This window comes from Mustela putorius, unplaced genomic scaffold (genome assembly GCF_011764305.1).
Source record: "Mustela putorius furo isolate JIRA1106 unplaced genomic scaffold, ASM1176430v1.1 tig00000145_pilon_pilon_pilon, whole genome shotgun sequence".
NCBI lineage: Eukaryota > Metazoa > Chordata > Mammalia > Carnivora > Mustelidae > Mustela > Mustela putorius.
The window spans coordinates 21,688,327-21,704,626 of record NW_025421294.1 but is presented as its reverse complement, the minus strand read 5'-3'; the positions used below and the strand labels follow the sequence as shown (position 1 = coordinate 21,704,626).

Sequence of the window (16,300 nt, the reverse complement as noted above, 5' to 3'; positions counted from 1 at the left end):
ATGGTGAGGCAGGACAGGGGGCAGACCTGGACCTGGTGACCCTGCCACTAATTCATGGCCATATCCCAGGCAAGTCATGAACTCTTCTGCCTTAGTTTTCTCATTGGTAAAGTGGGGACGATAAAATAATACCTAGACTTCATAGGAGCAGTCCTGGCACATGGTATGTGCTCAGTGCATGAAGGCTGCTCTTCCTTTCCCCCCAGTGCAGGTTGGCCATGGACATGATTCCCCCCACCCCTTGGAAAGCCCTGTCTCACCCTGCTGAATTCCTCCTCCCATCCACACTCTGCTCAAATGGCACCTCTTTTGGGAAGCCCTCTCTACACCCTTCCAGGAGGGCCATTTATTCTCCCCATCACACACTGTACATTTTTCTGGCTTAACACGTGGTTCTGATTGCAGGTGTTTGTGTCAAGAGCCGTCTGAGCTTGCTGAGGGCAGAGACCAAGATTCGTTCACAGAGTAGGAGCTAGGTGGAAGTTTGCGGAACTGAATTTATAAAACGGAGTGAATGTACATGCACTTTGTAGAGTTACCGCGGGGCCGGGACCTGGAAGTCCTGGTAAATGCTTATGCCCAGGTAGGGTTGGAGGAAGACAGGTATATACTGTACTTGACTCTCCTAAGTTGTTATTTTTTTTAAGAAACTGCATTTTTTAAAAGATTATTTGTCAGAGAGACCGAGAGCATGAGGGTAGGGAGGCAGCAGAGGGAGACAGAAGTAGTCTTCTGCTGAGCAGGGAGTCCAATGGGGAACTCCATCCCAGGACTCTGGGATCACAACCTGAGCTGAAGACAGACGCTTAACCAACTGAGCCACCTAGGCACCCCTGACTCTGATAAATGACTCTTACAAATGGTGGGCAACAGGCTCAGAAATGGTGGGAAAACACAATGGGAATATGATTCTGATGGGCTCCAGGTCTCAAGTTTTGGCAATGTTTTGCCAGCTTCTTAAAAAAATAAAATAAAATAAACAACCCTCTCTCTTCTCTGCCAGCGGTCCTTTCAGGCAAGCCTTGTGGGCTGGAGAGCAGAGGAAGGCAGACAGGTGGGTGGGGTGCATCAGGCATGGGTATCCACACTGGGAAGCGCACCTCCAGCCTGGGCTGGGGCTCGCCCATGTGGGGCCAGTCCTTCCTCCCGCACACATTTCATTCTGGCACCACTCCAGGTCAGGGCTGTCCTGACTTGGCCCTGCAGCTCTTGCCCCGAGGACAGAGGGCAGTAATTGGGGTCCCTTGGGGATTCCTGCCAATATCTGCATCCAAGGACCTCTGCTGCCCACAAAGCTGCGGCTGCTTCCTCCAGCAGCCAGCTCATGGAGTCCACACAGGTCAGAAGGGACTAGCTCCTCCTTCTCAAAGGGAGAACATCCCTTGTGTGTGCAGTCTGAAGCCCTCAGTCTGATTTTACTTTCCCAGACCTAGTGGCCACCCAGCTCCCCCACCCCAGGTGACTCACTGCCCTCCTCCAACCTCGGTGCTGCCAGTATCTCTGTCCCCTCGTCCCCCACTGCTGAGTTCCTGAGACCTGGGCTGAGGGCTGATGAGTCCTGGTCTGTAAACTGCTTTGAGCTGTCAGGATGAAAGAGCGCTGGCGAGTACAAAGTCACTCTCTGCTTGTTGTTATTGATCCTAATGAACTCCCCGGTGCCAGGAAGCCACAGCCAGAACGTGAGGCAAACACTGAGCCCCAGAGTGGCAGGAGGGCCGCTCTATGTGCCTGGCCAGCAGGGTCAGCCTGGGGCTGAGGCCAGAGGTGGAGACGGCCAGACCGACCATGAGATGCGGCACATCACCACCTGTGGGCATGCCACCACCTCTGACCTGACCCTTGACAGCCTAAAGAGTAGCCTGCTCTAGAACTCTGGGTGCTGTTTTTTTGCCACAGGCAGGAGATGAGAAAGATGAGAAAGACCTTGCAAGGATTTCTTCATGCCCATTCAAATGAGATGTCCGGAGTTCTCAGCTGGTGATGCTAATTCACCTTCATATTCCAGGACACCCAGACCAAAGTGTGGCCCCTGGCCTCTTGTGGGAAGACATGATTTCCCAATTCACGGGGAGCTCAATGGAGGGGACATTTCCATCCATCCCTGACTGGCCTTTTAGGGGGCACCCAGAAAAGGTCGGTGACTTGGAGTCTAATCCCCAAGCCCTTCTTCAAAACCAGATAGCATTTTCAGGGCTGATCAGTTTCTATGGGGGCTGGCTCCTCTTCCACCTCAATCTCGCAGCTCTCCTCCCTTGGGCTTCTCAGAGGCACAGGGCTTGAGGCCTGAGGCTCTGGTGTCGCCATGGAGAGAAAGCACAAGTTGAGAGCAGAGCCCATTTCCAGGGGCCCAGGTGGAGGGCAGGCAGTGCCTGGGGTCACACAGAGGTAGAGCAGGGGGTAGACCCCAGGTACAAGAGTTTATGACCCATCCCCCAATACTGCTGCCAGGGCATGGGTCATGCCAGCAGCCCCCTCCTCAATCCCCAAGGGCAAAAGGAAATGGGGGGAACTGCCCCAGGTGAGGGATACCAGGTTCAGCCCTACTAACTCTCACTGAGTCACACCTGCAGCTCAGCAGGCACTCCTGCATTGAGGGAGAAGAAAAGTCTACCCCCCCATGCTGGCCTATGTGTGTGTGTGTCTGGGGGACTCCTGCTGTTTGCCAAGAAGGAGATGGAGGCTGCTGGTTGGTTGGGGGTGTGGGTGGGGAGCCAATTAATTAACATCACCTCCTCTTTCTTCCTTTCTCCCTCCCACTTTCCAGATCCCACCCCAACCCCACCCTGCCATCTAAGCTGAAGATTTTAGTGGATAACTTGCTCACACTCTCCATGTCTGCACCTTCTAGATTTTCAACCAACTGTGGCCCCACCCTGGCTACCCAGTGCCCATGTCCTCCACTACTGGCATGCTCTGACCATGCACTAAGAGAGCCCTGCAGCCTCAGGTGGGCCTGGAGGGGAACTGTGAGGGTGACTTCCAGTTCTATAGGCCACTGTTGACTTAAGCACTGATTCTACTGGGTTTGAAATCAGACCCCCTAGACACATCATGGACTTAAGACCATTGTTTCTCACCGACATGGTACTTTCTCTTGATACCTTGTTTTGGAGCATGACCCTACCCCATAGCTTCCCCCTTCCAAAGTGTCCCAGGTCTCCAAAGTCCCTCTAGCCCAGGCCTTGGTTCTGTTTGGTATCTGCTCACCAGCCAGCTGCATGAAGGAAGGCATTCTGAAGAGCAGGCTTCCCACTGGGAAGCGGGGAATAACATGAAGCAGAGAAGAAAAAAGCAGGAAAGATTATAGTGAGACATCAAGAAGGACTTTCTCACAGGAGCAGAAGGTTCTGGAAGAGATCACTGAGAGGTCTGTGGAACCTCCTACTCATAGTCCACTCTCCCACTGCCCTAATGTGTACTCTACCCTTGGTAGTAGGAGTTCTCATTTCCCTGGCACTACTACTCACCCATTGAAGCCCATCAAGTGGCTTCCTTGACATTGGGAAGGTGTCCTTAACCAGTCAGCCTTCTGAGCTGCCCATGATAGGATGTGCTTGGGGTTGGCAGGGTGTAGGTGGGTGGGTGGGAGAAAAATGGGTGGCTCACTGAGTCACATCCATAAATTTTGACCCTGAAAATAGGCACCCTGACTTTCTTCAGGTCTCAGATTGGAAGCTAATCCCACATTACACGTGCCCAGCTTAAGCTGACCTACACACTACTTAGGACACACACCAGCAGTGTCCATTTCCTTACGGTGGACTCCTAGACACAGTTGCCTAGTGGAGATGGGTAGAAAGCCATTCTTTCTTTCTTCCTTTCTTTTTAAAGATTTATGCATTTGAGGGAGAGAGAAAGTGTGAGTGTGGGAGGTGGTTGGGCAGAGGGAGGGGGGGAGAGAATCCCAAGTAGACTCCCCACTGAACATGGACCCTGATGCAGAGCCCTGATTCCACAACCCCAAGACTATGACCTAAGCCAAAATCAAGAGTAGGAGCCCTAACTGAGACACCTGGGTGCCCTAAGGGGTGTTCTTTATAAAGAAAACACAGCCCTGGCCTTTAAATTTCGCTAGCTCCTAATTAACTACCAGGCTGAAGGCAAAGTTTGACTCCTGGGCTCTCCTTAACAAAGAGACCTCAGAGACTTTCTTGCCACAGCTCCTGCCGCATTATATAGAAGTTCAGAAAAGGAAAGAGATTTGGCCATATCCTCAACCACCACTGAAGCCTCCCAACTCCCAGACCAGTGCCTTCTGTGGGATCTTTCCTCCTTTACCCTGTAGCTGCTCTGGGAGGGCATCAATGTGAGTGTCAGCACAGGGCTCTTTGCTCACCCAGGACACCTTCTCCACTTCCTCCCTGGGGACAGAACCCCTAGGCATGAGAGAGTAGTCCTGAAGACCAGAGAGAGACAAATGCCTGGTCCCTGGTCCAGTTCTGGGAGCAATGTCAGCCACAAAGCCCTGGCTCCCTACTTCCTAAAGCTCCCCAGCTGAACAGGGCATCCCCTCTGAGTCTCCAGAACTGGCAGGCGCTGCTGCCGTTGCTCCAATGGCTGAGGAGAACTCACGGAGGTGTGGCACATGGGTGGGAGTGCTCCCAGAGCACACTCGGAGGTCGGAGAGGCAGTGACAGTTCCCTCAGCGCTCGGAGCCATGCCAGGCCAGGCCCCTTGTCTACTGGTCCGCTTTCCTATCCGTGCCCCCCCCCGGCTCCATCCTGCCGCTCACTCAGGGCTCCGCATCTGCAGGCAGTCCCCGGAGGGGGGCAGCCCCTCTCCGCCGCCCCTTGGTCCGGACGCAGCGGCCAGGGGACAGGCGCGCACAGCCACCCCCAGACCCCGAGGCGCGCAATCCCATGCCCACCTGGCCGCGGAGTCCTGCTCGCCCGCAAGCACTCACGCTCCTTCGGTGCCTGTCACCTGGGCGGCGCTCGCACAGCTCCAGACTCGCCAGCGAGGAGCTGAGGGCGGGTGAGCGAGTGGCAGGTTTCTCCCAGTGAAACGGGCTTTCTGGGAGCATCGAGGTGCCCTACCTTTCTCCCCGGGTTCAGGCTCTTGCTCCCGCTCCCGCTTCTTCCCCTCTCGGTGCTTCTTGCCGCGGCCTCGGCCCCTCCTCCTGGACTCCGACATTCTGCCCGGGGTCCCAAGCGGTGGGACGCGAGGCTAGGACGGCCTCGGCTCTCCGCTGGCGCGCTGCGCCCCCGCTGCCTGCAGCCCCAGTGCCCGAGCGCGGAGCCTTTCTTATAGGGCGGTCACACCCTCCGGGGGAGGGGAGCAGACAGCCTTAACTCTTCCCCTCCCGCGCCCGCCGTCCGCGGCCCCCCCTCCAATCGTGCGGGCTACAGGGGGCGGCGGACAGCCGGGTCTGGACCCTGGACAGCCTCCTCGGGCCGCCGAGCGAGGTAGGATCGGTGCCCAAACAAAGCGCCACAGACCTCGCCACCGAGGACCGGAATCAGCTGGGGGGGCGGGGGTGCCGAGCCAAGATTGGTGAGGAGGGAGTAGAGATCTCCTAGTAAGGGCCAGGCTAAGGACAGCATGGGGCTGGGAAGACCGCCAGAGTAGGGGCCAGGGAGGGGCCAAAATGAAGCCCACTGGCCACCCGGGTAAGGTAGGACCCGCTCTTGATTCTTGCAGTCTTTCTCCCCGGCCTTGAGCTCCGCCCTCCCAGCCCCCGACCTAGTGTCCTGTAGGCAGTTTGCCTGTGCCTCCTCATCCCTGAAGCTCTGGCCTCAACCCCATGGGATACCACCATCTGGGGGAGTAATTTTTACGCGCGGCTGCAGGAGTCTGCGTCCCTGAGCCCCTCCCAGCCAAGGCGGGCTGCAGCCTGAAGCAACCTGGGCGCCCCAGGTGGCGGGTAGCCCCCCTCCCACACACACACTGACAGCCCAGGCAGCCAGCACTAGCTGGCTCCTCTCTTCCAGGCCTGTAGAGGTGAGTTCAGACCCCAAGAGCCCTCCACCCCCCAACCCTCCACCTCCCACAAGCCACTGGGCAAGAGCTGCCAGAAAGGACAGCGTCCTGGCTCCAGCCTGGGTGTGGTGCTGAAAGGGTTACACAGCAAAGGCTCTCCCTCTTCTGGCTCCCAGAAAGCCTGAGCCTGCGGTTTGCCTGCCTCTCTCTGCCTGAGGTGTCCCCTTACAGCCATCCCAATTGGAATCCGAGTCAAAGATCATCTCAGCCACTCCTCTGCCTCATCGGGACAGGGTCCCAAGGCTTCTCTGGAGTGTCCTCCTTAGGAGAGCCTGGAGCAAGCTAGGGCTCTGGGTCAAGGCCAAGGACTGGTGGGGGGGGGTGTTCCAAGGCTGGGAGGGGGTGCTGGCCAGACCTTTAGGCCAAGCTGAGGATAAGCTAGTGGACAGAGAAACGGAGAAGATCGAGGCAATGGCCCTGCAGAGGGCTGATCTCTGATGCTCTTGGGGCCTCGAGCCTGTGGCCTCGAGCCTGTCCCACTGGGGCCAGTTGCGGAGAGAGCAAGTAGAAGAGCAATCCCCTCTCCCAAGGTAGCACTCATCTTGATTCCTTTTAGTATGGCTCCCTGTGAGGTGGGCGGTGAGGGGTCCTGGGCAGAGTCCAAACCCAGGTTTTATTCCTGCTCCAAACCCCTGTTTATTCAGCTTCTAAAATGGCACTCCTATCCACCCCTCCCCAGCCAAGCACCACCACCTCAGTTCGCTCCCTCCTCTTGTCCTACACACTTTGATCTCCTTGCTTGAAGTCTTGCCTCCTTCAGGCCTTCAGACAGAGCTTTCCAAAACCCAAGCCAGATCACTCACTACTACCTGCAGGTTCAACCCAAGCTCCTTACGGTGCTGGGAGTCCTACTGCACTGGGCCCCAGCTCACAGCCTTGAGCCCCGAATCCTATGCCCCAGCCACATTTACCTACAAGGCCTACACACTACCCAGTCTCCTCTCTTACCTTTGCACATATATGGCCTTCCCCCTTTTTGGTCTGGCCAACCTCTCTATTCATTTATTTAGCAGATATGCAGTAAGGCTTACTATGTTTCAGGCACAGTGCTGGGGATTGGCAGCGAGCAAGACAGACCTGGGCCGGCTGACACACAGGTTCCGGTCTTGGTAGGGGAAAGACCAACAACTAATGACATAAACAGCAAATTAATTAAACTTTGTGTTAAATATTATGGGGACATACGCAACAAACATATCTCGATATTGAATACGGGTCCTACAGAGGAAACGGGGCAGTGAGAGAAGGCTTCCCTTAGGAAGCATTTAAATTGGGAATCGAAGAATGATGACGAGTTGGCTGGACTCAGGGGAAGAGCCTTCCTGGTCAAAGCAACACCACATCCAGGGCGGTGGGGTGGGAAGGAGCATTCTTGCTGTTGTAACACGAAAAGGTAGTTAGTGTGCTGAGGGGTGTTTGTGTTGGGGAGGGGGGCATGTGGCACACACAGAGCGAAAGGAACCTGGAGAGGAGGCAAGCAGTGGTTAGGTCAAACAAGACAGTGTAGGCTCATTAAAAACAACAACAACAACAAAACCAAACCCTGGGCATGCAATGGGCTTTATCCTAAGAGGAATGTTCTGCTACCACAAGCTTTTAGCAGGGTGGGAGAGGTCAATGATCAGCTTTTCTGTTTCCTTAGTAATGTTCGAGTGTCTTTGCAAGAACACATCACTTTGCATTGGTCTTTATGACCTCTGTCTCTCCCACCAGAGTCAGGCCCCTTTAGGGCTGGGAGCCCAGCGCCTGGCACCTGGTAGGAGGGCATTACATCCCTGGGGGACAGATGAGTGACCCATCCTGCTAGCGAAGAATGGCCAAGGGTGACAGCAAGACAAAATGGCCCAAGTGAAAGGCACAGGCCAGAGGGAGATAACTTCTCCTGCGTAGAGCTTTCCTGGCTGTCCAAGACAGCTCATGGCTTTGTATCCATGCATGCTGAGAGTCAGAAAAGCCGTGGTAATTTGGGACGCCTGGGTGGCACAGTCGGTTAAGTGTCCATCTCTGGATTTCAGCTTGGGTCGTGATCTCAGGGTTGTGAGACCCAGACTTGAGACGCCTCTGCACACAGCACCGAGTCTGCTTGAGATTCTCTGTCTCCCTCTGCCCCTCCTACTCTTGTTCTCTATCTCTCTCTCACGGAAATAAATAAATATTTAAAAAAAGAAAAAGAAAAAGAAAAGAAAAGACCATGGTACTTCAAAGGGAGCACAAGCACCGTCCATGGGCTAGGGTGTCCAGATTCTGTGCTGCGGGAGGGCATGTGACTTGAGGAAGGTCTTTCAGCAGGGGAGGATTTCAAGTAGACGATACTGGCAGAGCCTCCAAGGGTGCGTTCCCTGGGCACAGGCTCAGGAGACCATGTGCAGAGCATGTTTATGTTAGGGAATGACGGGAGCTGCTGCTGCCGAACACAGCAAACACTTTCTGGACACTTGGTGTCCACCAGAGCTCAGGGCAGAGTGCTAAGCATGTTATACACACCTCTCTTGTATTCCCAACACCCCTGTGAGGTAGATTCACTTCTCTCCCAGTTTTCTGAAGAGGAAACCAAGACTAGGGCTGACAAGATTATTCATTCAGAGTCTCCTACCACGGAAAAGCTGCTGAGTAAGACTCGCCCCACAGTAGTCACCTCCCTGAGGCCCGTGCCTTGGTCATTACCCTGTCCGGCTTGTGCAGAGGCAGAGATCTGCTCACTCTGCCTGCCAGGCTGATGCTTTTGGACTATTAGGAGATCTTGGTACTTCACTGATGATTTTTTTTTGAGCCAGGAAGGGGTGTGTGCGTTAGACAAATGAATCTGACTGGTGTGTGCAGGATGGATGGAAAGGGGAAGAGACTGGGGAAGCAAGGGAGCCAGTTAAGCAGCTCAACCATTCAAACCTTCTGGAGAGCCTACTATGTACCAGGCCATGACCCTCATGAGGGGCAGTCAGGTGAGGAGGACCCGAAGCACGGCGTAAGGGAGTGAGAACAGCAGTAGTAAGAGCAGCTAACATTACATGCTTAGCATATACTTCTTCATGATAGCACTATGATGGGAGTCTACAGGTATCCCCATTTTGCAGATAAGGAAACAGGTACAGATCACTTAAGTAGTTTTTATTTGTCCAGATTGAACGAGTAAGCGGCAGGGCGCAATTAGGAACCTATGCATTTATGTCCCTAGAGCCCATTCCCCTAAGCACAGGTCCGTGGTTTTGCTCAACAGGTTGAGGAGAGGGGAGAGAGTAGAAAAAGGGCTCCTCAGGGCCAGCCACTGGCCTCAGGACCCGCACAGTCCCGACAGGCCGAGGCTCAGTGCTAAGGTCACAGGCAGGTGGAGGGCACCACACTGTACTACGATGCATGCGTGCCCCTGCAGAAGAGGCAGCTAGGGGGAAGGATGACAGCAGGCACCCAGAGCGCCCCCCAGCCTGGACGGGGGCTCATGCCAGGAGCCTGAAAATGACCCAGAGAGAACCCCTTCCTCCTCCCACAGGTTGTGCAGTGCTCTGCACAGTGTTCTATGGGAGGGAGCTGAAGCCTGGATGGGCCCAGAGACCATAGCGCCTAGAGAAGAACCCTCTCCCTGACCCTGGTTTCACAATGAGACACTAATAGTAACATAACAAGTTAATTCAATTCCTGTAAGGAGCAAAAACACAATGTTTAACTGGCTTACAAACTTTTTTCCTTTCTAACGTTTTCCCCTCTACTTTGAGGCTGTGCCATGGGCAAACTTTGAAGTTTAGGAAAGTTTAGACTTGTTTGAGTCATGTGCAAAAATGCCTTTGAGTGAAAAGAGGAAAAAAAAAAAAAAAACAAACACCCTACATTACCCTTACCCCCACCTAAGAATCTGGGGCTCCAAGAGGATTACTTGTACGTTTTCCTGAAAAGGGGTCTTGGAACCAAGCTGGGCTTTGCCCCTTCCCTTTGGACCCATTGCTCAGGTGGGAATCCTCCAGAAGCAAATCAGTAACCCCAGGTTGGAGAGACCTCAAAGCAGTCCTTTAAAGACCAGCCCCTGCCCCAGGGAGTCATCCCTGAGCGATCCCAGAGCCACAGCATGTTGGTCCTGGGGGTTAAAAACCCTTGGAGATGAGGCCACCCTCACCGCAGCCAACCCCCGCCCCCCCACCCCGACCCCGTGTCTCCAAGTCACGAGGCTCCCGAGGCTCCTCTCTGTCACTCCCCACCCAGTGAGGCTGCCAGAGGAGGAAATAGATCAATATGCCACTCCCTGTAGGACCAGAGAAATGCCTGCTCCCTGGGGGATTATGCAAGGCCTGGGAAGGCCATTACTGCCAGTGACTAGGATGTCACAGTCCCCTGGCTGGAGCTCCACATGCCCCAGGGAGCAAGCGAGGGCCAGTCCCTACTCACCAGGCCTGGAGTGCCTCTTGCAGAAGCTGCGCCCTGGCCCTAGCTTCAGCATTCCTGTAACTTCAGCAACCCCTGATGGATTTCTTCTCCTTCCCACAAGTTCTCTCGTGCCTCCCTCTCCCTCACACAGCCTGAGAACACGGCAACCAAAAAGAAGGGGGCTGCAAGGTCTGGACAAGAAGGGCTGGGTTAGATGCTAGGACATCAGTTTTGCCCCTGAAATTAGGTTAACCTGAACAGATCACTTTCTATACCAGGACTCAAGCTACACAATGAGAAATGTCCCTAGATCCCTCCGTCCAGCAGCCCAGGAAGGCCATAAGAATCAAGGTGACTGAAGGAGTAATGGGCTCGAGATCCTTGGAGAAGAGCTCTTGATTGCTGGGCATGAATGCCTCTGGAGCTGAAACACAGACCTGGACAGTCCCCTCAGAATTGTGCCTACCTGCTCAGCACACACACTTATACTCACACCTTAGCATGTGAACTTCACTGAGCTTTGGTCTGGTAGGGAGCTTGAAATCATCAACTCACTCAGGCTCCAAACCAGTCCTTCCTCGACTGTGACATTCTGAACAAGACTTGATTTTTCCTTCAAAAAAAGGGGGGGAAGGGGTGCCTCACAGGACTTTCCCACTAAGTGGATGAAGTAGGCATATCTGGCCTTCTAGAAATGCCAAGGCTGGGTCTTGGGCAGCTCCCGATGCTCCGAGGCCATGCCAGCAGTGCTAAGTAAGGTGATGAGCCACACCTTCCTGCCTTGCTCTTTTGACCCCGACCCCTTTCCTTTTGCTCCCAGGGGACACAGATCAGCTGGTCCTGAGCTGGAGCTGGGCGCAGACTGCGGGGAGGAGGGGGCATGCATTCCCACTGTTTAGGAGGCTTCCCATGCCTCACCCACCCAACCCCGAGCCCACAAAGGAATCCACACTCCCCACTTGAGAGTTTAGTGTCTTTCCTTCGTTTTGGACCCTCTTAGGAGAGCAAAGGAGGTGGAAGGGAAGGGGCTAGCCCAACCCAGATGAGCCCTGGGAGGGACCGGGAAAGAGAAGAAAGCATTGGCCAAAGAGGGTGGGGAGCCTCCCTTGGCTCCAGGGGCCGGGAGAAGAAAGCCCAGGCAGCAATGGGAGAGCAAAGGAGGGGAGAGGTGAGGCGACAGGCAGGCCTGGGCAGGGCTGGAAGCAGGAGAGGGAGAGGAAGTGAGAAAGTAGAGCAGCCCAGTGATGAGGGAGGGGTAGGAGGTGGGAATGCGATTGATGGAGAAGACAAAGGCGGGAAGCCGAAGAGAGGCAGGAGGGAGGCAGGCTGGGCACTGCTGCCAGTGTCCCCAGGGACCTGCTGGGTGCTCTTGGGCAAGTCCCTTTCCCTCTCTGGCCTGACTCCGCCTCTGGAAAATTTAAGGTTGGACTAGATGGACTAGTCAATCTAGATCTAGTTGGACTAGATTATCTCCAGAGCTGCCTGGAGGCAGCGCTCAGAACTGAGGCACCTGAGGGTTCCAAGCTCGCCAGCAAGAGGAGAGACGGCTGTGGGAGTAGGTGAGGGATTGGTCCCCAGTCCCACAGATGAGGAAGAGAGATTCTGGGTTCCTAGACCCTTCTCCCAGCCCTGTGCTCTCCCTCAGCCTTTCCCTGGATTGCCCCTGGGCCTGGCAGAGCCCTGAGTGGTCTGTGAGCCCCTCTGTTAGGTTGTAGGGACAGACCGTGCTGACAGAAAGCCTGAGGCTAGGTATTGGGCCCGACTGCAGGTGAGTAAGTCATCCTGGGTTCCCGCTGCCAGCTTCTTTCAGGATAAGGCCCGGGGGTACATTGCCCCATCTGCACTGAAACACCTGGGATACAACAGCACTTCATCTTCTGTGACCCAGAGCCACGTTCCCCCTGGGGTGAGAGGTGGGAGCCTGTAGAGCTTTCCCAGGGTCGGGGGTGATTCAGTCCTCCTGCCAGCCTCCCTCTTCAAGTTAACTGCATAATTACACAGCAATAATAATAACTGGCACTTACACACCAAGTCCTAAGTACGTAATTTATTTATGTAACGACATAATGACTCTTAGCTGGCTTGGGGGCTGTGGGGACCATGTGCGAGGGCTTAGCTGCTGGTCTGTCCCCCTGTGGGGGGGCACAGTGACTACGTAGATCAGCAGCCTCTGGGAACCACGTTTTCCAGAAGCAGTTGTCCTCAGCCCTAGGAGTCCTGTCCTCGTGTAGCAGGGGTCACGGAGAGCAACCTTCTCACTCCGAGTTCACTTCCGTGTCTCCATCCAGTCTAGGAGGTGAGGCTGTGGGTACCAACACTCACACCCATCACCTTGAGGACTGAGGGGGCTCCTCCAGAAGGTTGCAGACCCCTTTTGGGCAGAGGGAGAAAATTCATGCCAGGCGGGCAAATTTGGAGAGACTCCTGGTCACCGCCCAAGGAAACAAGAGGCCTTGCCCAATATAGGCATTTATAAGCCCGGAGGCAAAAAATTCTCTTCTCTCTCAGCCCTGCCCAGCCTAGCCCTACCCAGCTCAGCCTTGCCACCCTAGGCTTGGCTGGTCCTGGGACCACAGCCCAGCTTGCCTGGCCTGGCCTTGGATACTGGTTCCCATGTAGATTTCTTGGGAATTTCCAATGGACAACTTCTCAGATGCTAACTTCCAGGTGGCTGTGGCTGGCCTCAGGGAGCCTGAAGACCCAACTCTGGCTCTGTTCTTTTTCTTCTTACTATCCCAAATCAGCCCTCTCCTTTTCCTTAGAGCCCCTGCTCACAGCTTATGAAAGTTTCAGCACATACTATAAGGCAAGAACCACCAGCATGTCTAGGTTTTTGGCTCTTGGAGCATCCCAGAGCTAAGACTCGTGTAATTCACCCAGGGGCAGGACATACAAATTCCAAGTATGTATGCTGTCAAGATAGGGCCAGGAAGGGGCGCCTGGGTTGCTTAGTGGGTCATGATCTCAGGGTCCTGGGATCGAGTCCTGCATCAGGCTCTCTGCTCAGCGGGGAGCCTGCTTCCTCCTCTCTCTCTGCCTGCCTCTCTGCTACTTGTGATCTCTCTCTGTCCAAATAAATAAATAAATTCTTTAAAAAAAAAAAAAAAAGGGCCAGGAAACTTGAGTTCTCTTTTCAGCTCAGCCAGATTTTGCTGGTGGTTTCTGGGAAGTAACAGTCTCCCCCCAGCCTCAGTGTTGCTTTCCTGTGACCCAAGGGAAACTGAAGTACTCTTCAAGGGGCTGTTCTAGCCATACAGATTCAGAGAAGAACTCTGAGTCTGAAAATCTGTTCCCAACTCTGGGAAACTCCTCCCTTGCCATGAGCTGTTGCCCTTGTAGCTGGCCATCTAGAAGCCTCCCTCTTACTTTTGGAAGGTCAACCACTGGTTGCCAGAAACTTCCACTCTTTTAAGCCCAGCCTGTGGACGGAGGCATGTGGGGATGCACATGGGGACCGCACACCCACACATAGCCTCAGGAGCTCTGAGCCCCGCACTTGACCATTAGACATTGTAGAATTCCTATAGTCTTTCTAGGGTCCAGGCTACAATGATGCTGAGGAGAAGTAGAAAGATGATGGTGACCTTCAAGGCTCCCTTGGACCCATATTCAGCCCTAAGTCTGTTTCCTAGACCCTCCCCGAGTTCCAACCAGCTTTCTGGTGATTCTGACTCCCTCTCCCAGCCACTCCAGAGCAGTGTGTTCTGGAAACTGGTCAGTGAAGTGTCTCCCACAGCCTTTGTCTAATTACACATATTGTTCTGGGGTTCTGACTGATGTCCAGCCAAGTGCTTACTTTATGTGATTTTATATCCAATCCTCCCCTTTAAATCAGTGGGCAGCTCCAATACCACCAACCCACCCCCTAGTCTCTGGGGCTCACCTAGCAGCCACAGGCTCCAACAGCTCAGCTGCCTGAGGGGAGCCCCACTGGAGCCTCTGTGCCCTCTCCTCTGCCTTTGCTCAGACACACTTTGGTTAGACACTGCTCGCTTGGCACCTGCTATGTGATGGGCATGGTGCTGGGTACTGTGGGTTACAAAGGTCCTTGGGAGCTCACAGTCTAGAGGAAGGACAACACTTTTAAGGATGACAAAGATTACAGCCTAAGACCGCGGCAGCAATTTACGGACAATTTTCTGCAAAAGGATGAGACCAGATACCCTGGAATTTCCTTGGGAAGAGAGCTAAGAATGACCTGGGGTGGCCAAAGTGGGCTTTTTAGAAAAAGAAGGGGAATATTCCATTTAGTAGGAAGGGCTGGTAGTGGGATGTGAGCTGGGGGTGGGAGCAGAGAGGTGGGAGGTGCATTGACTTATGAGGGAGACTGGTGCCGCAGATGCCCACCTGTGCCCTTGGGCCGTGTCCCTCTCCTTCCTGACTCGGGAACAGGGAGCCCACATGTTTGGAGTCACCTTAAGGCCACCCCAGGCATGGAACTCAGCGTCCCCTAGAGCTCCTTTCCTCTGGCTGTGTGCAGGGTTCCACAAAGAAAAGTGACACCCTCTCCCTGATCTGCACACATACACACACGCACACCCACCCCAAAGACAGCAGCTTCAGGAGCTCCTCTGCCAAATCCCCTAGGATCCTCCCACTCCATCCTCTCCTCTCCCCTCTCTCCCTCACCATCTCATTCACTCAAACTGGTGTACACCTCACCCCTCCTCTCCTATCCCTCCCATCCATTACATAACTCCGGGATTATTTTTGCCCAGAGGTATGAGCTGCATTTCTGCATATTTAAGCTGTCCTTGATTCATTCCTGCTCGCTGCTTAGCTCTGTTTGCCCAGGTGCCCGCCCGCCCCACCCACGGGCTCTGAGGCCCCGGGAACATGCCCACGTTGGGTTCAGCTGGCTCCACAGCTACTGGCTGTTCGACTCCAGGACCAAAGGAGTGGACACAGAGCCCTCCTGGGGCCCCACAACGTGGGTCCTAGGCCATGAGAGGCCCTGGGGCGGGTCACAGTGGAGTCCCCAAAATGCTGGTACCTGCCATCGCTCTTCATCCCTCACTCCCAGGGAGCCTTGGGTCTTGTATCTCCTAGTCTTCACTAGCCCCCATGGTGGCACCCTGGCTCTGAGTCAAGGGGGGGGGTGGTGGGGGGGGACGGGGCAGTGGGAGGAAAGACAAAATGCTAATTAATGGTTTGTTTCCTATTAGCATCTTACAAATAGAACGGCTTAATGTAATTACTGAAATGGTTGCAAGGGGGCTCTTGTTGCACTGTAAAATAATTATCTGACAATCATTACTTTATTTTTAAGAGCTTGTTAACAAATAGGCTGTAATTCACTCTCTAGCCCTCCCTCCTGCTGCAGAGACGGGGTGATTTGGTGGACAATGGGGTGGGGCGCCTTTGTGCTCAGGGTCACTGGTTGAAACAAGGATTCTGCTTTGCCATTTCCAGCTACTGTGAGGAGCCGGCGCCAGCTGAGCCACGAAGGCTGGACAGGCGTGCTGGTGGCCGGGGCCTCCCAGGTCCTGCCCACGTGACAGTGGAGTCTGAGGCGGGCCCCTGATCCCCAAGGTCCCCAGGGAGGACCCCGAGCTCAGCAGGACATCCCACCCTGCCCAGCGCCCTTTCCAGCCTGCCAGTGCTCCCACCCCTGTGGACTGCAGCGGCTGCACAGAAAGCCCAGTTCACGTGCCACCTGTTGGCCCCGCACTCCTACCGTGCCCCCCGCCGGCCTGATCAATGTGTGCTCTGTTGCAACAGCTCCGCGTAGTACTGTCCGACTTACCAGCGGAATCGCATAGTTTTAATGTTTATGAAAGGCTGGGTGGTAAATTCCAGATGATCATCTGGCTAAAGGGAAAGGACCATGGTAACATTTGTTTTGCAAAAGACCAGAAGGGAGCACGGGAAAGGCATTCCTGGAATATGGCACAGCCGAGGAAGGGCCCACGAGTGGGAGCCCACAAAGTGGGGTCACGGGATGATAAATGTTCCAGCCTGCCCGACATAA

The 16,300-nt window shown here is 54.5% G+C and overlaps 1 protein-coding gene across 4 annotated transcripts in view; it reads right to left on the bottom strand.

Annotated features, from left to right (window-relative positions):
* The window catches only part of NRG2 (neuregulin 2), a 174,535-nt gene that overhangs the window by 47,437 nt on the left and 110,798 nt on the right, over positions 1 to 16,300 (bottom strand). The window contains exon 1 of one of the 4 annotated variants that reach the window (XM_045075425.1): positions 5,037 to 5,218. The exons of the other annotated variants lie outside the window; for them this stretch is intronic. Coding sequence (XP_044931360.1) covers positions 5,037 to 5,133 — 97 coding nt within the window. The 5' untranslated portion in view covers positions 5,134 to 5,218. Of the gene's footprint in view, positions 1 to 5,036; positions 5,219 to 16,300 lie in introns of those variants that run through there. 4 annotated transcript variants of the gene reach the window in all.